The sequence below is a fragment of the Pagrus major genome, chromosome 17, assembly GCF_040436345.1.
Source record: "Pagrus major chromosome 17, Pma_NU_1.0".
In the NCBI taxonomy this organism is placed as follows: domain Eukaryota; kingdom Metazoa; phylum Chordata; class Actinopteri; order Spariformes; family Sparidae; genus Pagrus; species Pagrus major.
Window position 1 is genome coordinate 9,779,728 of NC_133231.1, and position 15,018 is coordinate 9,794,745.

The following is a 15,018-nucleotide window of genomic DNA, read 5'->3' on the forward strand; positions in this document are numbered from 1 at the left end:
AAAATATGTGCCAGTATTAATCACATTATTCCACTGCTAATTGGCCTGAAGTTCCACTGTAGGCATGGACTGAACTAAAATAAGCCAAAGTGAGGAACAGAGGTGCTAATGAGGGGGATGCAGAAAAAAGGAGGAGGTGAGAAGACTAAAGTCTTAATGAGATGCAAAAATGAAAAGAAAATAGTTGAACCTGTGTTGTCCTGAGCACATCCTGTGTTAAAGAAAAGAAAATACCACGACGTATGCAGAAAACCTATTTTCTCTCTTAGTCTATCTATCAGTCTGTCAGAATGTGTCTTGGCAGGTCTCTGGATCCGTCATTATTGACTGTCAAATCTCTATAAATGATTTAACGTGTGTGTGTGTCTGTGTGTGTGTCTTTGCGTGTGTGTGAATAGAGCCAGAGGCTATCTTGTCCAGCAGTAGAGATGGAAGCAGCAGAGAAGCTGCTCCTAGAAAACCGACCCCTGAGCCAACTCAGCACACACCTCATTCACATGGTGAGACCAACACTAACTGAGTGTGTGTTTGTGTGTGTGCATGTGTGTGTGTGCGTGTGTGTGTGTGTGTGTGTGTGTGTGTGTGTGTGAATGCCATGCATAAATACATAAATATTTTCTGCATTCGTGTGTGTGTACTGTATGTCTAAATGTAAGCCTGATACAGTGAGACCAACTGTATGTATGCTTATTTATGCATGGGAGTTTTTGTGTGTTTGTGTGTGTGTGTGTGTGTGTGTGTGTGTGTGAGAGAGAGAGAGAGAGAGAGAGAGAGAGAGAGAGACTGAGATAGGTAAACAGAGAGCATGCTCATGTTATTCTTCATGATGTGTCAGGTATAAATTTCTGGGTATGACTTTAACCCATGTGTAATAATTTGTATCATTTAGTAGACTGAGTGAGTTCACAGTTCGTTCCACAAGTGAGTTTGACCTACTTATAACAAGTTAGCTTGTAGGAAGGTAGAGTAAAGTAAAGTAACTTACATCTAAAGGTAGAACAGTGATTTCACGAGAGAGTGACACCAATTCTGTAAAATGAGAGTTTTTGTTTTTCTTAACACTGGTTGAATCTATTTAGACCGGTAACTAGAGCTTCCTCTCAGACTATGTATGTCAAATTTCAAACCTACTCCCATGTCTGACTGCACTGTAAACATCAAGCTTGTTTAAAAGTTCTTACTTAATTAGCTGTCTTCCACTGAAGAGTATATGGTAATGAAGTTAATCAAGCAGCCCAACAGTACACTGTTTTCAAAGAGACAAGTAACATGCTTGAAATGCACTTTCACTGTCAGACAAGTCCATATTCCTACAACTACTTCTGTTAAAGTAATCAAGTTACAGGTTATGTAGTTTTCTGCAGATGCACTGACTATGCTACATGTGATTTCAGTGTAGGAATGTCATGTGAATAAAAGCAGTATGCTTCTTGCAAATTGGCCATCTGTTCAATATAGATGATTATTTCCAGTTTACTGAAGTAAATATACCACACATATTATAACGTGCCAGCAGAAAACAAGATGCAGTCTGAAAAACAGGAAGATAAGAGTGGGGACAGTTTGGGCCATTCTGCTGAGGGAAATATGGGACTGTTGCAATAGCCATTTATACATCCACACCTTCTGCCTCTATACACACCACTGAGCACTGAATAATCAGCTAAAATCAGATATTAAAGAGTAATGTGGTGCAAAATAACTCAAAATCTCAGAATTACGATTGAGGTACTTCAGCATCAGAGAACGTTTAAGTACTTGATGAATGATGGTCTAAGTCTCTTGCCTTCTACAACTTTCTATACATTTAAAGATTAGAGAGAATTCATGCAAAAGAGAGAAGGTGCTGTGAGGCGTCCTGGGAAATTGAAGACGTAAAGGAAGGAGGGGCGAGTGGGAGGAGGAGAAGAGGAGGTCTCGAGGGACACAAAAGAGGTTTCTACTTATCCTTGACACACTGAATGTTGGGTGGGCGTCTGTGTGTGTGTTTGTGTATGAGAGGGTTGAAGGGGCAGCTGACACACCCCCGGCCTCTACGCAGCCCCTTTGCCCCATGGGAGATTAGTGGGATAGAGAGAGCAGGAGCGTCAATATGATCACTGAATCTAATATCATTAAGACTGCAAAAATTGCTTGTGCCAAAAGAATACAGTTCTGAAGAGGAATGGGCTAATCATTGATGCATGGTCAAATATTATGATTTACTCAGTGCATTAAATTAGTAACTTTGGCAAAGCTCAGTTACCAGGAGCAATCTTGCTCCCGGTTTACAGTGAACATTGATCCTGAAAGCTTCTGTGGTACATTCAGCCTCCAAATGAATTGATATATCCAAATACAGTAAATAACTTCTAGCAGTGTTTTTGCACAATCTTCTTTGTGTTATGATTACAAAGCTACAAAACACATTTTTTAAAATACAAGCTGTTATTATTAATATTAATAATAATTAGTCTTGAATGTGCACTTTAAAGGTTAAAGATTAAAAAGGTTCATGTATTATTTTACAACACCAGGGTTGAGAACGAAATATGAGTTTCAAATCCTGTTTATGTTACAAAATAAACCAAAAGACAAAAGAGTGAGGAGTCTCATAGACTTTGGAAAGAGGCTGCTCTGTAGTCTGGTGATATGGCAGCGGAAACCTCTGTATCTTTTGTCAGATGGACAGACTTTGGCAGGGGTTGGTGTTTTGGTCTTTTAGTATCCTTTGTGCTCTGTGCAGACATCTCACTTCACCAATATCACTGATGCTCAGTAGATGCATTCCAAGGATTTTCTGGGTGTTTTTTTAATCACCCACTGTAGATATACTAACCTATGTGTACTGTACACCTAGAAGGAGAAGGAGAATTCAGTCAGTCTTTAATTTATGCTAGGGATGCATGATAATATTGGTACATTATGGATATTGCCCAATAAAGGCTTTAAAATGAAATATCGGCATCAGCCAAGAATGAACATTTGTGCTGATATGACAGGCAGATAAGAGGCTTTAATTATGTGCATGCCACACGAACCATTAACTAAGTAGTTTTCTTATTTTGCTCAGTGAATGTGCACATTTTGAAAAATAGTGTATGTCTGCATCTGCAGTAGGCCCCCACAATAAGAGTAGGCATAATAATATGTTAATTCTATTACAGGAGAGACTTGATGTTCTCTGCAGTACGGTGGGGAAAAAACATGCATTTACTGTAGCAGGTTGGAAAATATCATCCTTAATTTCAGCCCATGACCCATTGTACCCACAGTAATGTAAACAGAAACATGGTGCATGGATTTATTTGATCGTTCCATTTATTAGCTCATTTTCTCTCCTTGTAGCTATCAGCTGAAAACCAGGAGGTTTGGGAGGAGTCTATTCACTGTTTGTCTCTACTGGTCCAGCTGTATGGAGGAGAGGGTTATGACTGTCTGTCACCTTCCTGTTTGCAAAGCTTTTCACATGTGCTCCGCACACACATGCACACAGAGACCCCCCGAATCCAACGCACAACATTTAGGATCATCAAACGACTGGTGAGTATAGTGCATAGACAACTTTGCTTGTCTGTCATTTTTATCAGATATTAACTTTTGGTCTATGTGTGTCCCTTTTCAGGTGACTTTATGGGTCATATCTCAGCACTGAAGCACTCTGAATACCTCTGTATTATTCAAGAATCTTGGTCTTGTGTTTGTTTGCATTTTGGGGGTTGAAATATTAACAGCCGCCACTGCAAAATGAAAATATTGGAATAATGGAAACAGACTCAGTGGAGACACACACACACACACACTCAAATAGACAGCCCTGCTGTGCTGCTGCTCTGAAAATAGAGTGTAGTTTCACCACAACTAGACTGACAGAGGGAGCAAACCGGAGCGGGAGAAAAAGTGTTGGTTTGTATCTGCCTGTCACTCTCTGTTCGAGTGTCTGTCCAATTTTGTCTGATAGTCAAAATGATTTGTAGTACAGGCCAAAGACGGCTGACTCGTAAGAGAGCACACTGCAGTAAAGTAGGTGGAGATTTAGTGAAGCTTCTTCTCTCCAGTTGTACTAAATAATATTTGCTAAATGTGGTGACATGGAGTAAACTGAAGCAGCTGCAGCAGCTAACATTCACCAGTATGAGGCAGGTGTTAACAAGGTGGCAGTTTCTTGCCCCAACAGAAAAACACAACAATAAAACAACAGTGCGATAATTCACTAATTCAGATAGAAATTAAAATGATTTGTGCTGTTATTTCTCTTGGAATTTTAACTGGCAGCCCTACTTATCCAATAAAAAAGTCAACTAAACTGCTGCCACAGTCGACAAAACCAGCTGTGAAACAGTCAAATATTTGGTATACATTCTGCAGCCTAGCTTTCCCTGGAAATAAATTTATATTGGATGATTCTGCGATACAAGATTTACGCCTAGTGCCCACACAGTGCTAAATCAGGAAGCTGTATGCTGTTTATGTAGTATGGGGGAAAGTTGAAGTAGAGCATTTCACTGACACAAAAGACCAGGGTTTGCATCCTTTCTCAGGCTGTGAAACAATGATGGCAGCATGTTGAGGAGATAAACGTAACCATACTTAAGTTGTGGTGGTAAAATAACTGAAGGAACAAGTTGGAGCCATTGATTTTAATCCAGGGCTTTGCAGAATTGTCCAATATTAATTTGGTCAGGTCTGTAAAAGAGAGGCAGGGTTGTTCAGGGCAGTCAAGTGAAAATACATCTTAAAAAGTCAACAGGAGCAGTTTGAAAAATTGGCTGATTTTTCTGGAGACATCTATGAATTATGTAAAATGCATTCCTAATGTTTTGGCTCAGCCGCAGGGTCATGAAATAGTTCTGTACGTGGGACACAAGGTCAGCTGTCACCCCAAGATCATATGATCTGACTGAAGGCTGTGCCTGAGAGCTGCTTTACATTTGTAATGTGTGTGTGTGTGTGTGTGTGTGTGTGTGTGTGTGTGTGTGTGTGTGTGTGTGTGTGTGTGTGTGTGTGTGTGTGTGTGTGTGTGTGTGAGAGAGAGAGAGAGAGAGATTTTGCGAGTGTGCAACAGTGTGCGTGTGTGTATTTTTGATTCGTCCTCTCACTAATTAGTTCCAGCCACCTGAACCACCCACACACAAACTCTGTCACACACACTCACTCACAGACTTCCCTCTATCCTTTTTCTGTCTGTTGTAGCAAATTTGTCCTCTTGTGCAAACTCCCTCATTACCCCCTGTGCTTAGAGCTACAGTAACATGGAGGTGTGTATTCTCTATCCTGCGTACCACCCTGAGCAACACAGACAAAACTGTGTGTGTTTCAGCCATTTCCTCGTACCTAGTGGATGAGTCACTAAGCAGCTCAGTGCTAAAAGCAGAACTAATTTATTTGCTCAACAGAATACCCATGTACCAGTCTGAACATTTAGTCATTTACATCAATGCACATGATTTGATTTAGAAGATTTACATGTTGAAGTCCCATCAGAGAACTGTTGTAATACTCTTCCCCCACCTTGTACTTTTTCTATTGGAGTCCAGTAGCTCAAGTTTTAAGCAACTGTTTTAAAAGTTTTAAAGGAAAACAGAAATCACCATCTTCTAACTATTTGCTACGTTGAGTTTTCTTAAATCTCATTATCAGGGAGCCAATCACTTGGCAGTGAACAGTGTGCACCTTTGAAAGAATGCAACAGACATTTATTATCCACAACACACACTTCTTCACAGAAACACAATGACTCACACATTCTCCCTCAAACACACACCTACACACCCAGACGAGTGCCTGCCCTTCAACAAAGGCTTTTTAATTATCTTTCATTGATTTCAGGGCTCTGTTAATCTCAATCAAAGATCCCGCTAATAGCTTGGAAACTGCAGAGGAGGAGAGAGGGAGAATGAATCAAGTCCGAATTAGTGAAATTTTCAACTTGTCTATTTTTTTTCAACACATGCAACTTAGGAAGACTCAAATGGGGAATGCTAATTAAATGCAAAGGGATTCGGAAGAAGTTGTCAGAGAAATAAGCATTTAGTATTTCTTCTACAGCAGTTTGATTTGTCCGTGTACAACGTTTTTCTTAGTTGCCTCTGGCAACATAAAATGTATTGTGCTCAGTGATTTGTCCCTTAATACATATGCACAATTTTCTCAATTCTTTCTTTCTCATACACAAAACCCCATAATACTGTAATGTTAACTTGTCCAGCAGAAATAATGATCATTAATATGTATTATTTGTATGTAAATTGTGCACATGGATCTGTGATCTAAGGCAGGATGTTTAGATATTTTTTGTCAGCGCTGTCCTGTGTTTCTCCTTATACTGCATGTTAATCCCAGTGTTGTGTCTAGAAGCTTCCTCCTCTCACATCTCCAGAGGCTGAAATATCTCAGCGCGAGTCTCCAAAATGTCAAAGCATATTATTTCCAATTATTGTGACCTTTTACATGTTTGAGCCGCCAACAAGGATATTTATTTATCCTTCATCCCCCCATCAATCGCTCAGCTGCAGTGCTCAATGAGACTGTGGTGAGCTGGCTAAGTGTATCTGAAGGAGTGACCATAAGGGTCAGACACGAATGAAAATACATGAATTGTACTGTAAAAACACATTCAGTGTCAACAAGTTTACAATTTCATCAAGACATTTTCCCTATGTGGGACCAAGAATCAGTGCTAGAAGGTGTTTGTGACCAGAGACATCTGCACAAAGGGTTTAAACACACAAATACATATATGTAATGTCTAATTCATGCATGATCTATGTTATCCTGCGAAATGTACTCAGTTCTGCTGTCAGGTATTTTCACTTGTTTGAAGTTAATATCTGTTATGACAGCACTGCATGTCTGAATCTGTATGTCTATTTGCGTCTCATTTGACACTGTTCAGATTTATAAAGTCAGTGTGTTGGTCAGGCAGAGATGAGGAGAGAGGAGGACGAAGGGGGCAGAGAGGGTAAGGATATGGTGGAGAGCAGGGTTGGAGAAGGGATGATAAGTAGCTGTGTGTGTTTAGTGGTTGGTTGGCAGGCACACATAAATGTCCCTTCATCCTGATGGGGAAGGCGAAGTGTGTGTGTGTGTGTGTGTGTGTGTGTGTGTGTGTGTGTGTGTGTGTGTGTGTGTGTGTGTGTGTGTGTGTGTGTGAGAGAGAAAAGTAAGCGAGTGAGGGGAGTGTCTTTGTCTCTTCCTAACCCCGTTGCCTAGCAACAACCATGCTGTGTCGCCGCAGAGACAGAGGTGATGATGTCACCGGAGATCAGAGAGAACACGTTCACCAAACACACAGACACAAATCCACTCCGTCACACATGCATGCACACACGCACATACACACACGAATGTTCACTGACACACACACCCTGAAGACACACTGAAAAAAAACAAGTTTTTATTGTTTATTTCCACATCAAACTATCACTGTGATAATAAATCGGGTCTTAACTCAGAACTTAACTTGGCTATCAGTTTAAACTCTGTAAATACCCCCTTTTGAAGTGAAAACCCTCACACACACACACTCACACACAGAGGTCTGAGAACCAGGTGTTCCTGGGTGCGTGTGGGGAGACGTGTCAGGACAGGAATAAAAACAGAGAGATGACAAAGAGAAGAAACAAATGATGTAGTGAGGAAATTCAGTGAAGGGAGAGAGAGGGATACTTAAATCCAGAGAGGTGAACAAGTTCAGCAGCAGAATCAGAGAATACATGCAGGACTCGTAAGGAGGGTGAGAATCACAGAGAATCAAAATGACGGATTTATGTGAAAAAGCACCAATGAGTGTGTATGTGTGTGTGTGCATTCAAGGCAATTTCTGGCAAATGAGCTCTTTGATCAACTTACTTTGAAACGGCATTGACAAATGAGTGTGATGTCACTCAGCAGTTGGTCGTGGCTAACTTGCAAAATGATTCTGTGATGATAACACACATCAGTGGTTCTGATAATGTAGTGGTACGTGGGATGATTTAGAGTGGCACTGTGAAAAGATAACAAAGAACGTGAAAATTATATTTTTAATGTACAAGTGAATCATCATAGGTTTCTTATCATTGATCAAACAATAGTTATAGCTGCTTGTCTTCGTCCTCTGATTCATTAGTCCAGTAGCCTGAAAAAGAGAACAGAAAAAAACATAAAACAAAAATCATCTTGCATGTTTTTAGCATCATGACTGGTATTTCTTTGTTTAAAAACAATGATATATCATCATGTGTCTGTCCTGACTATAGGGCTTTGGAACATGACATCATACAAAGTCATGCTGCACTGAGGTGTAGCATTTGAGCTAGTTGTAATAAATATTGACTTTTAGGCTCTTGGAGTTAGCCAGGACCACATGGTAGTTGGCAAAACTGCATAAACAACCTATTCTAAACCAAAAACAGTGTTTCCTTTTTTTGGTTTCCTCACAGGTCAAAGTTCACTTTTTTCCCCCCACTTTGAACATGTGAGTCTGCACAGTTGGCCAGCAGAAACAGTGATGCATTGTGTTTGGAAATGGAGGTCATTATTCAGTGTGTCATCTTCCTGTTTTTACAATGTTACACTGCCAGATTACAAATCACAGCAGTGCTCTCATACACTGCTCAGTATTTATTACCTGTGTCAGACCCACATCATCACACCCTTTTGTCAAGTGTGGACCCCTGCCATTTAACCAAAGACTAATGTGACCGTATCTTTATTCTGTCTCACTCACTTTGTTCCTCCTCGCTCATTCTGTCTCCAGGTGCAAACTACAGAGCGATCTGATTGGTTAGAATGTCCTGAAGGAGCGGGGTTAAAGAGTCTACTGGAGGATATAACGACATCCAACAGGTGCGAGTTTCTGCTGTTTAAATGTTTGTGTGCTATATAAAATATCAGCTCTAAAGGGAATATTCCTACTATTGTTCCATTTTGATATAACATGTTGCATTGACAAAATAATAATATTCTTCCTAATAACTGTCACAAAGATATATGGCTGTTCATATAAGGCGCTCATTTCTGTCAGTAGTGTATGTCAGTGTCAAAACCATACCTCAAAGGATAGCAGTAACAAATCTTTGTGGATTTTGTTATGTCTCCTTCAGCCCTTTCCTTCATCTTATTATTTTTATGCATGTTTGAACATGTCTTTGCATTACACATGTCAAACTGATCTTTTTCTAGTTGTTAATTGAAAGGATTCGAGCTTCTGAAAGGACAAGTGTCAGCTTAATGCCTCACAAAGGGCTCAGAGATAAAATATATACATATATTAAAAACAAAACTTCATCTTTGTTTGGGAGTCTCTTGAGATTTCATATGAATGGCAGGAAATGTGACCTGCTCCACCCTTACACACCCTACAAAGTAACAGCTTCTTATTTCTAGGATTTATGACTTTGGGAGTCAGTGAGGTTTGTGTGGAGATGTTAAGATGATAGAAACTCTGAATCAAGATCAACTCAACCTCAATCACTAGAAATGTACAGGAAACACTGCTCCAGCTGTGATTCTCTGTTTAATGACTTATTGCAAGGTAAGGTAAGGCTGAGATAAGTTTACACGGTGTTCCTGAGCCCATGTTGTAAAATTATTTGGACAATTGTGTTTCACTTCACCCCATCCTTGCTGAGCCTTTTTGTAGATGCCCCTTTTACCCGATCACGATACTATCACCTGTTACCTGTGAACCTGTTTACCTGTGGCATGTTCCAAACACGTGTTTATTTCCTAACACTTTCCCAGTCTTTGGATTAGCATTACAACATTCTGTTTTATTTACACAACATCCCGACTTTTGGAAAAACAGAATCAATCTTAAAGCTGAAAGGGATTTTACTCCCTCATTGTTTAAGAAACTGTGTTGTCCACTCAGCACCTATCGAGAACACCATTGTTCATTTTCTCCGTGTTATTGACAAGCTGTGAGATCTACTGGGAAGCAGGTGGCTGCAATAAAGACTGTAACATATCAGACACTCATCCAGTAAATATCACTCTCATTACAACATTGAATCAGACCAAATGATTAGGTTTGGTGTGATATACTTAAAAGTGTGCTAGAAACAGGAGACTAATTGTTTTGACTACCTATTTAGCAAAGAAAAATCACTGTGAAATGCAGTGTGTGTATGTGTGTGTGTTCATGTGTGCACCTGTATCTTTGCATCTGGCTGCCTTTTATGAGTATGTGGGCCGAATGTGTGTTCCCTCTTTGAGCCAAGGGTTTTGTCGCCGTGGCACCCATGCTTCCTTTGATCTCTTGATGTATGAGACCAGCGACCTGTCACACACAAACACAGATACACACTCACACACACACATAGAAAATGAATACACTCAAATAGACGCTTTCACCCCCTTCTATATACAAACCCTCTGTCTCTCAATCACACACACACCCTGTCAGATCGATAATAAAGGTGTATTGTTGTCCTGCTATAGAGGCCTCTCCTACTCTCCCCTCCCACTCCCCCTCTTTTCTCTTCGGTCACCCCTTTTCTATAACCATTTCTCCTCCTCCATTTTCTTTCCTTTTCCCTCAGTTTCTTTCTTTTTCACCTCTTTCTCTCTCCCACTTCTCCTCTCCTCTCCCCTCATCTCCTCTCTCTCCTCTCCCTCTCTGGCAGATGAAAGCAGAGATCAGCTCTAGCCTTTGAAGTGGCTGAGACTGGCACACTCCCACTGGTTTAGCGGTAGGAGGAGGGGAGCAGAGGTTTTAGGAGAAAGGGCAGGAGATGAAAGGAGTTATGAGGAGAGAGAAGAGGAGAGGAAGGGATCGGAGGAGGGGGGGTTTAATTGAGAGGATGAGAGGAGTTGGAGCAGAGAGAGGAGACGGAAGAAGAGTGGGGAGGAGAGGGGAGGTCTGGGCTGAGATCCTAACCCAAATGATGTCATTCAGCCTGTACCATGGCAACCTGAGGAATGCCTTTTCAAACCCTCTAGCCTGACCGAGTGTCGAAGAAGGGGAGGAGGGGAGGAGCGTCACTCATAGTCCTCCATCCTGAAGAAAAGCCTTGAGGCCCAAAACCTGATCCTTAGTTTATTGCTGCATTCAGTCAAACATGAAGCCATCAGCAGTAGAGCCCAATAATACCTGCTCAGAAAGCTCCTCTGCAGTCATTCTTCTCTCTGAATTTTACCAAAATGCCAACATTTATGCCTAAAAACTGCACTGTGAAGTAGTATGTCGCTGCTTAACAACAGCACAGCACTCAGGCACCCAAGTGAGTACTTGAGCAGTTACCGGGGATGCATTGAGTACAAATGAAAACCTATAGGAAATAAAAAGACAATTCTAGGATCACTGCGTCTGGTGTGAAGAAATCCAATTAAAAGAACACATCTGGAACATTATGAAGGGCTACTTAAGCTCAGCTCGGGGGGGTAGGGTGTGAACCTCTGCTACAGGCAGTGTTGGGGAAGCTACTTCACACTGGTAGAAGTGGAACTACAGCACAGCTGCCTTAGGGATGAATCTAGTTTGGTTAACTAAAGCTACTGAAGAAATTAGTTCAGACTACTTTGTAAAAAAAAAAAAGATTAAATTGACAACGTACATGTGATACTAAATTATACTTAATTATACAAAATATACTACAAAAAAGTTACATACCAGCAAAAATGCTGATTGAGTTTATTGTTCACAAGTCGTGTAAACCTAAAAAAATAAACATCCCCACTATACATGGAAAAGTGCGAACGACAGAACAATGTTGGTGTAAGCCGAGTGTGAGGCTAATGGTGATTCTGTAATAGCCATTCACTGTAATCTGAAACCAATTATTTCATTTTCCGCTCTCCACCGTGCAGCTGCTGAGTGTCAATTTGGCACTGTGAAAGTTGGTCTAAAACTTTTATGCATCCAATTTATGCCATCCAAATTCACAAACTTTCAAGGATTTCATAGGCCTCGGGGAGCTGTGTTAATTAGGTTAATTATGTAGGTTTTAATCAAGTAAGGGGATGGGCTTCTGCCGGCCTGGCTGTCAGGCTGCCCTCAAAGACACCTGGGAGGAAGAGAGGTGGGGAGGAGGGTGAGGGAGGGAGGGAGGGAGAGAGATAAGAGAGGGATAGAGAGGAGAGGTAGATTACAGACAGCCTGGAGGATCTGAGCACATTGGACGTGTTCACCAAGCCACAGTATTATACTGTAAATGTATGTTTGCATTTGATCTCAGTTACAACTATCAAGTATTAACTGTAATAACTGTTCCATGGCAACAGCTTAAATCAGAAATCAAAAAAATCTGAGCATTTTAGAGAACTGAGATGAATATGAGCCAACTCAACAAGGCCACAGACAAAAGAAACAACAGTACAGAAATAGACTCTCAGCAGCCATTTTCAACAGCAAGCATCCCCTTACAATAAACAATTGGCAGTTTTCACCCCTCAGCGCCCCTCTTCAGGATTTAATGACAATAGCTACATCTCGACTTTTACTTTTAACCTCCTCATTTGTTAATAAAGTGGATCAACTCTGCATCCACGGGTCTATAATATAGAACTGAGACATCACAACAGTTACACATGATGAGTAGCACTCAAAGTATCAATAGACTCTGGTTCAACAAATAAACAGCCAAATTGGAGTCACCAGTGCAGTTTACATGCACACAGGGTCACTGAGACCTTTGAGCTGTGGGTTTTTGTTCGGTTTGTGTCTGCATTATGTAGGTCAGACAGCATGTCACGCACAGTCTCCAACAAATAATGATGATGAAACTAAAATCAGACAGCTGCACGTCTACTGGTTCAGGAGTGCACAGAATATGTCAAAGGCCTGATGTTGAGGATGATCTAGATTTCAGATCGCACTGCCAATGTTCAGAATAGTTCAGTTACAAGCCAGAGAGATGGCTTTGGTGCTCACTTGATGATCACATCTATTTCAGTCTGGCCAACACTGAACCATTTCCTGGTGTACATGTGGGTAGTTTGGCCAGGATAACAGACATTAATTCCATATTCAGAATTCAGAAGAAGGTGAGAAAATGTGGAGCCCCATCAGAGCTGTAGAAAGACTGAGATGAGTTATAAAAGTTAATGTAAACAATGCATGAATCCTTTACAAATTGCATGACATTGTTCCTTTTATTAAACGGGACAGTATAGAGGCAGACAGGGAACAAGGGAAGAGAAATTGGTATGACGTGAGACATAGATTCTCAGTTGGCATCGAAGCGTGGACGATGTGGTGTATGTTGTATGACTCAACCGTGAGGCAAGGACACCAATCATTTGCACATTTTTTAAGGACAATGTTTCCGGTCTCCAGCTAAAAACATAAGGTTGATGTGGTGTATAACTTTTCTTTTCTCTCTCCCAGGTGTCATGTTGATGTGGTTCCACTGGCTGCTGAAATCCTCAAGGAGATCTCTGGATCCTGAAAGCATTTCATCTTCAAACCTGAAGCAAACCAGAACCATTTCAGAACTTGAAGACACTTATGATTGGTAGTCTCTCTGTCTTCAGGTAACATTTTCTGAATAATAATTTTAGAGGACTGTTGTCAGTTTTTAAATAAAATGTATATTTTAGAAAATAAGGCAACTGGACTGTATGTAAATACAATAATTTAATATGTATGTATGTTGGGGACTGTTTTAATTTATAGTTTTGTAGCTCCTAAAAGCTTTGAGACGAGTGAATCTGGTATCAGAGCACTTGGTTAGTGTAGCCCTCCACATGATTCTCTCAAATGTGCAAATTGGATCAATGACATTAATAAATATTGCTGTGTCACTAAAATAATTTGACAGTTCAATCAAAGCATCCATCCAGTGTCCAGAATGCAGCGGATTACTGCATGGGAGTTAATTTAGACTGTCAGAGGCATCACAGCGCTGGCCTCTGGGTTTGTATAGACACTTCCAGTCAGCATTAATGGAGGGATGTTAACTTGTTAGTTCACTTGTCTGCCATCATGTGTCATATGTGTCTGTAATGTGACATAATCACAAATTTGGACTTTGCCTGATGGTGATTTCAGCTCTGAGCAACACGCTGCTCAGCTACTGCCATCTTTTCACTTTACTTTAATGCCACCACACACTGGAATGGATCTTGTTATCAGGAATTATGATGCCATTTAACTGGATAACATGCTGCAGCAGCGACCAGTGCCATGAGTTTAGGTTAAGACTGAGGTTATTCTCTACTACTACTACTCTATTTTCTTGATCCCAGGTACATCTGATATCTACCATTAGATTCCCAATGGGTTTATCTGTATAAATTGGACATCGTCATATAGAATAGTCTAATAAACCATTACAGGGGTTGTCTGCATGAAAGCGGGTGTGCCAAGTATTTTGTTGAGAGACTGGATGAGGTCAGGGATAGTTGAAGGTGAGGCAAGTCATGGGTCTTATTGCAAAGGTTGTGTTTAGTCCTGGGAAATGCCCTCTAACCACCTCAGCTGTCCTACACGTGACATCATGTCCTCTGGAGAAACACAAAATGGTGGCCATCCACACACGGTCACCACTTGCAGGCTTTTGGTTCTTCACTCCAGGTTCTCATTTTGTATGCAAATCTTACTAATCTCACTAAAGCTGCAGCAAACACAGCTGTCGCTGATCAGTTGTGTAATAACATCCACCAAGTTATAATAACTGTAATTCTCCTGAGGAGGAGAAGTGAGCTGAACTGGCACCCTGCCAAGCTGCATGGCCTCTGCAGGTGGATGTGGACACTTGTTTTCACAGTTGGTGGATCGTCAGTTTTTGTCACCTCACTACCTCGCTGTCATTTGATGTGCAAAACTGAGGCTCACACCACTGTTGTCATCTGAAACCTTTGTGGTCTGGAATGTGTTCAGCTCATACTGATGTCCTGACTCTGCCGTCTCATAGCAGAGAATTCAAGCTTTGTTTTACTGAGAAACATGGCTTTACCCATTTTGGGGTTTTTACATTTAATACATGTTGCAGTTGCCTTTACATAGTACTGTTGCACGTATGCATGCCATTAGAATATACTCCACTATACTTAGAATATACATCTGTCCCAGTCAGTTATAATTACACACATTCCAAAAATATGTAGTGTTTA

General features: G+C 40.8%; 1 protein-coding gene across 3 annotated transcripts in view; it reads left to right on the plus strand.

Annotated features, from left to right (window-relative positions):
- ulk4 (unc-51 like kinase 4) overlaps positions 1-13,716 on the plus strand; it is a 77,731-nt gene extending 64,015 nt beyond the window's left edge. For 2 of the 3 annotated variants that reach the window (XM_073485983.1, XM_073485984.1), the window contains 4 exons: positions 399-500; positions 3,328-3,522; positions 8,720-8,808; positions 13,292-13,716. In XM_073485983.1, coding sequence (XP_073342084.1) covers positions 399-500; positions 3,328-3,522; positions 8,720-8,808; positions 13,292-13,352 — 447 coding nt within the window. In that variant the 3' untranslated portion in view covers positions 13,353-13,716. The remainder of the gene's footprint in view (positions 1-398; positions 501-3,327; positions 3,523-8,719; positions 8,809-13,291) is intronic. The other variant, XM_073485985.1, reaches the window with a different exon arrangement.
- Positions 13,717-15,018: the final 1,302 nt, after the last annotated feature.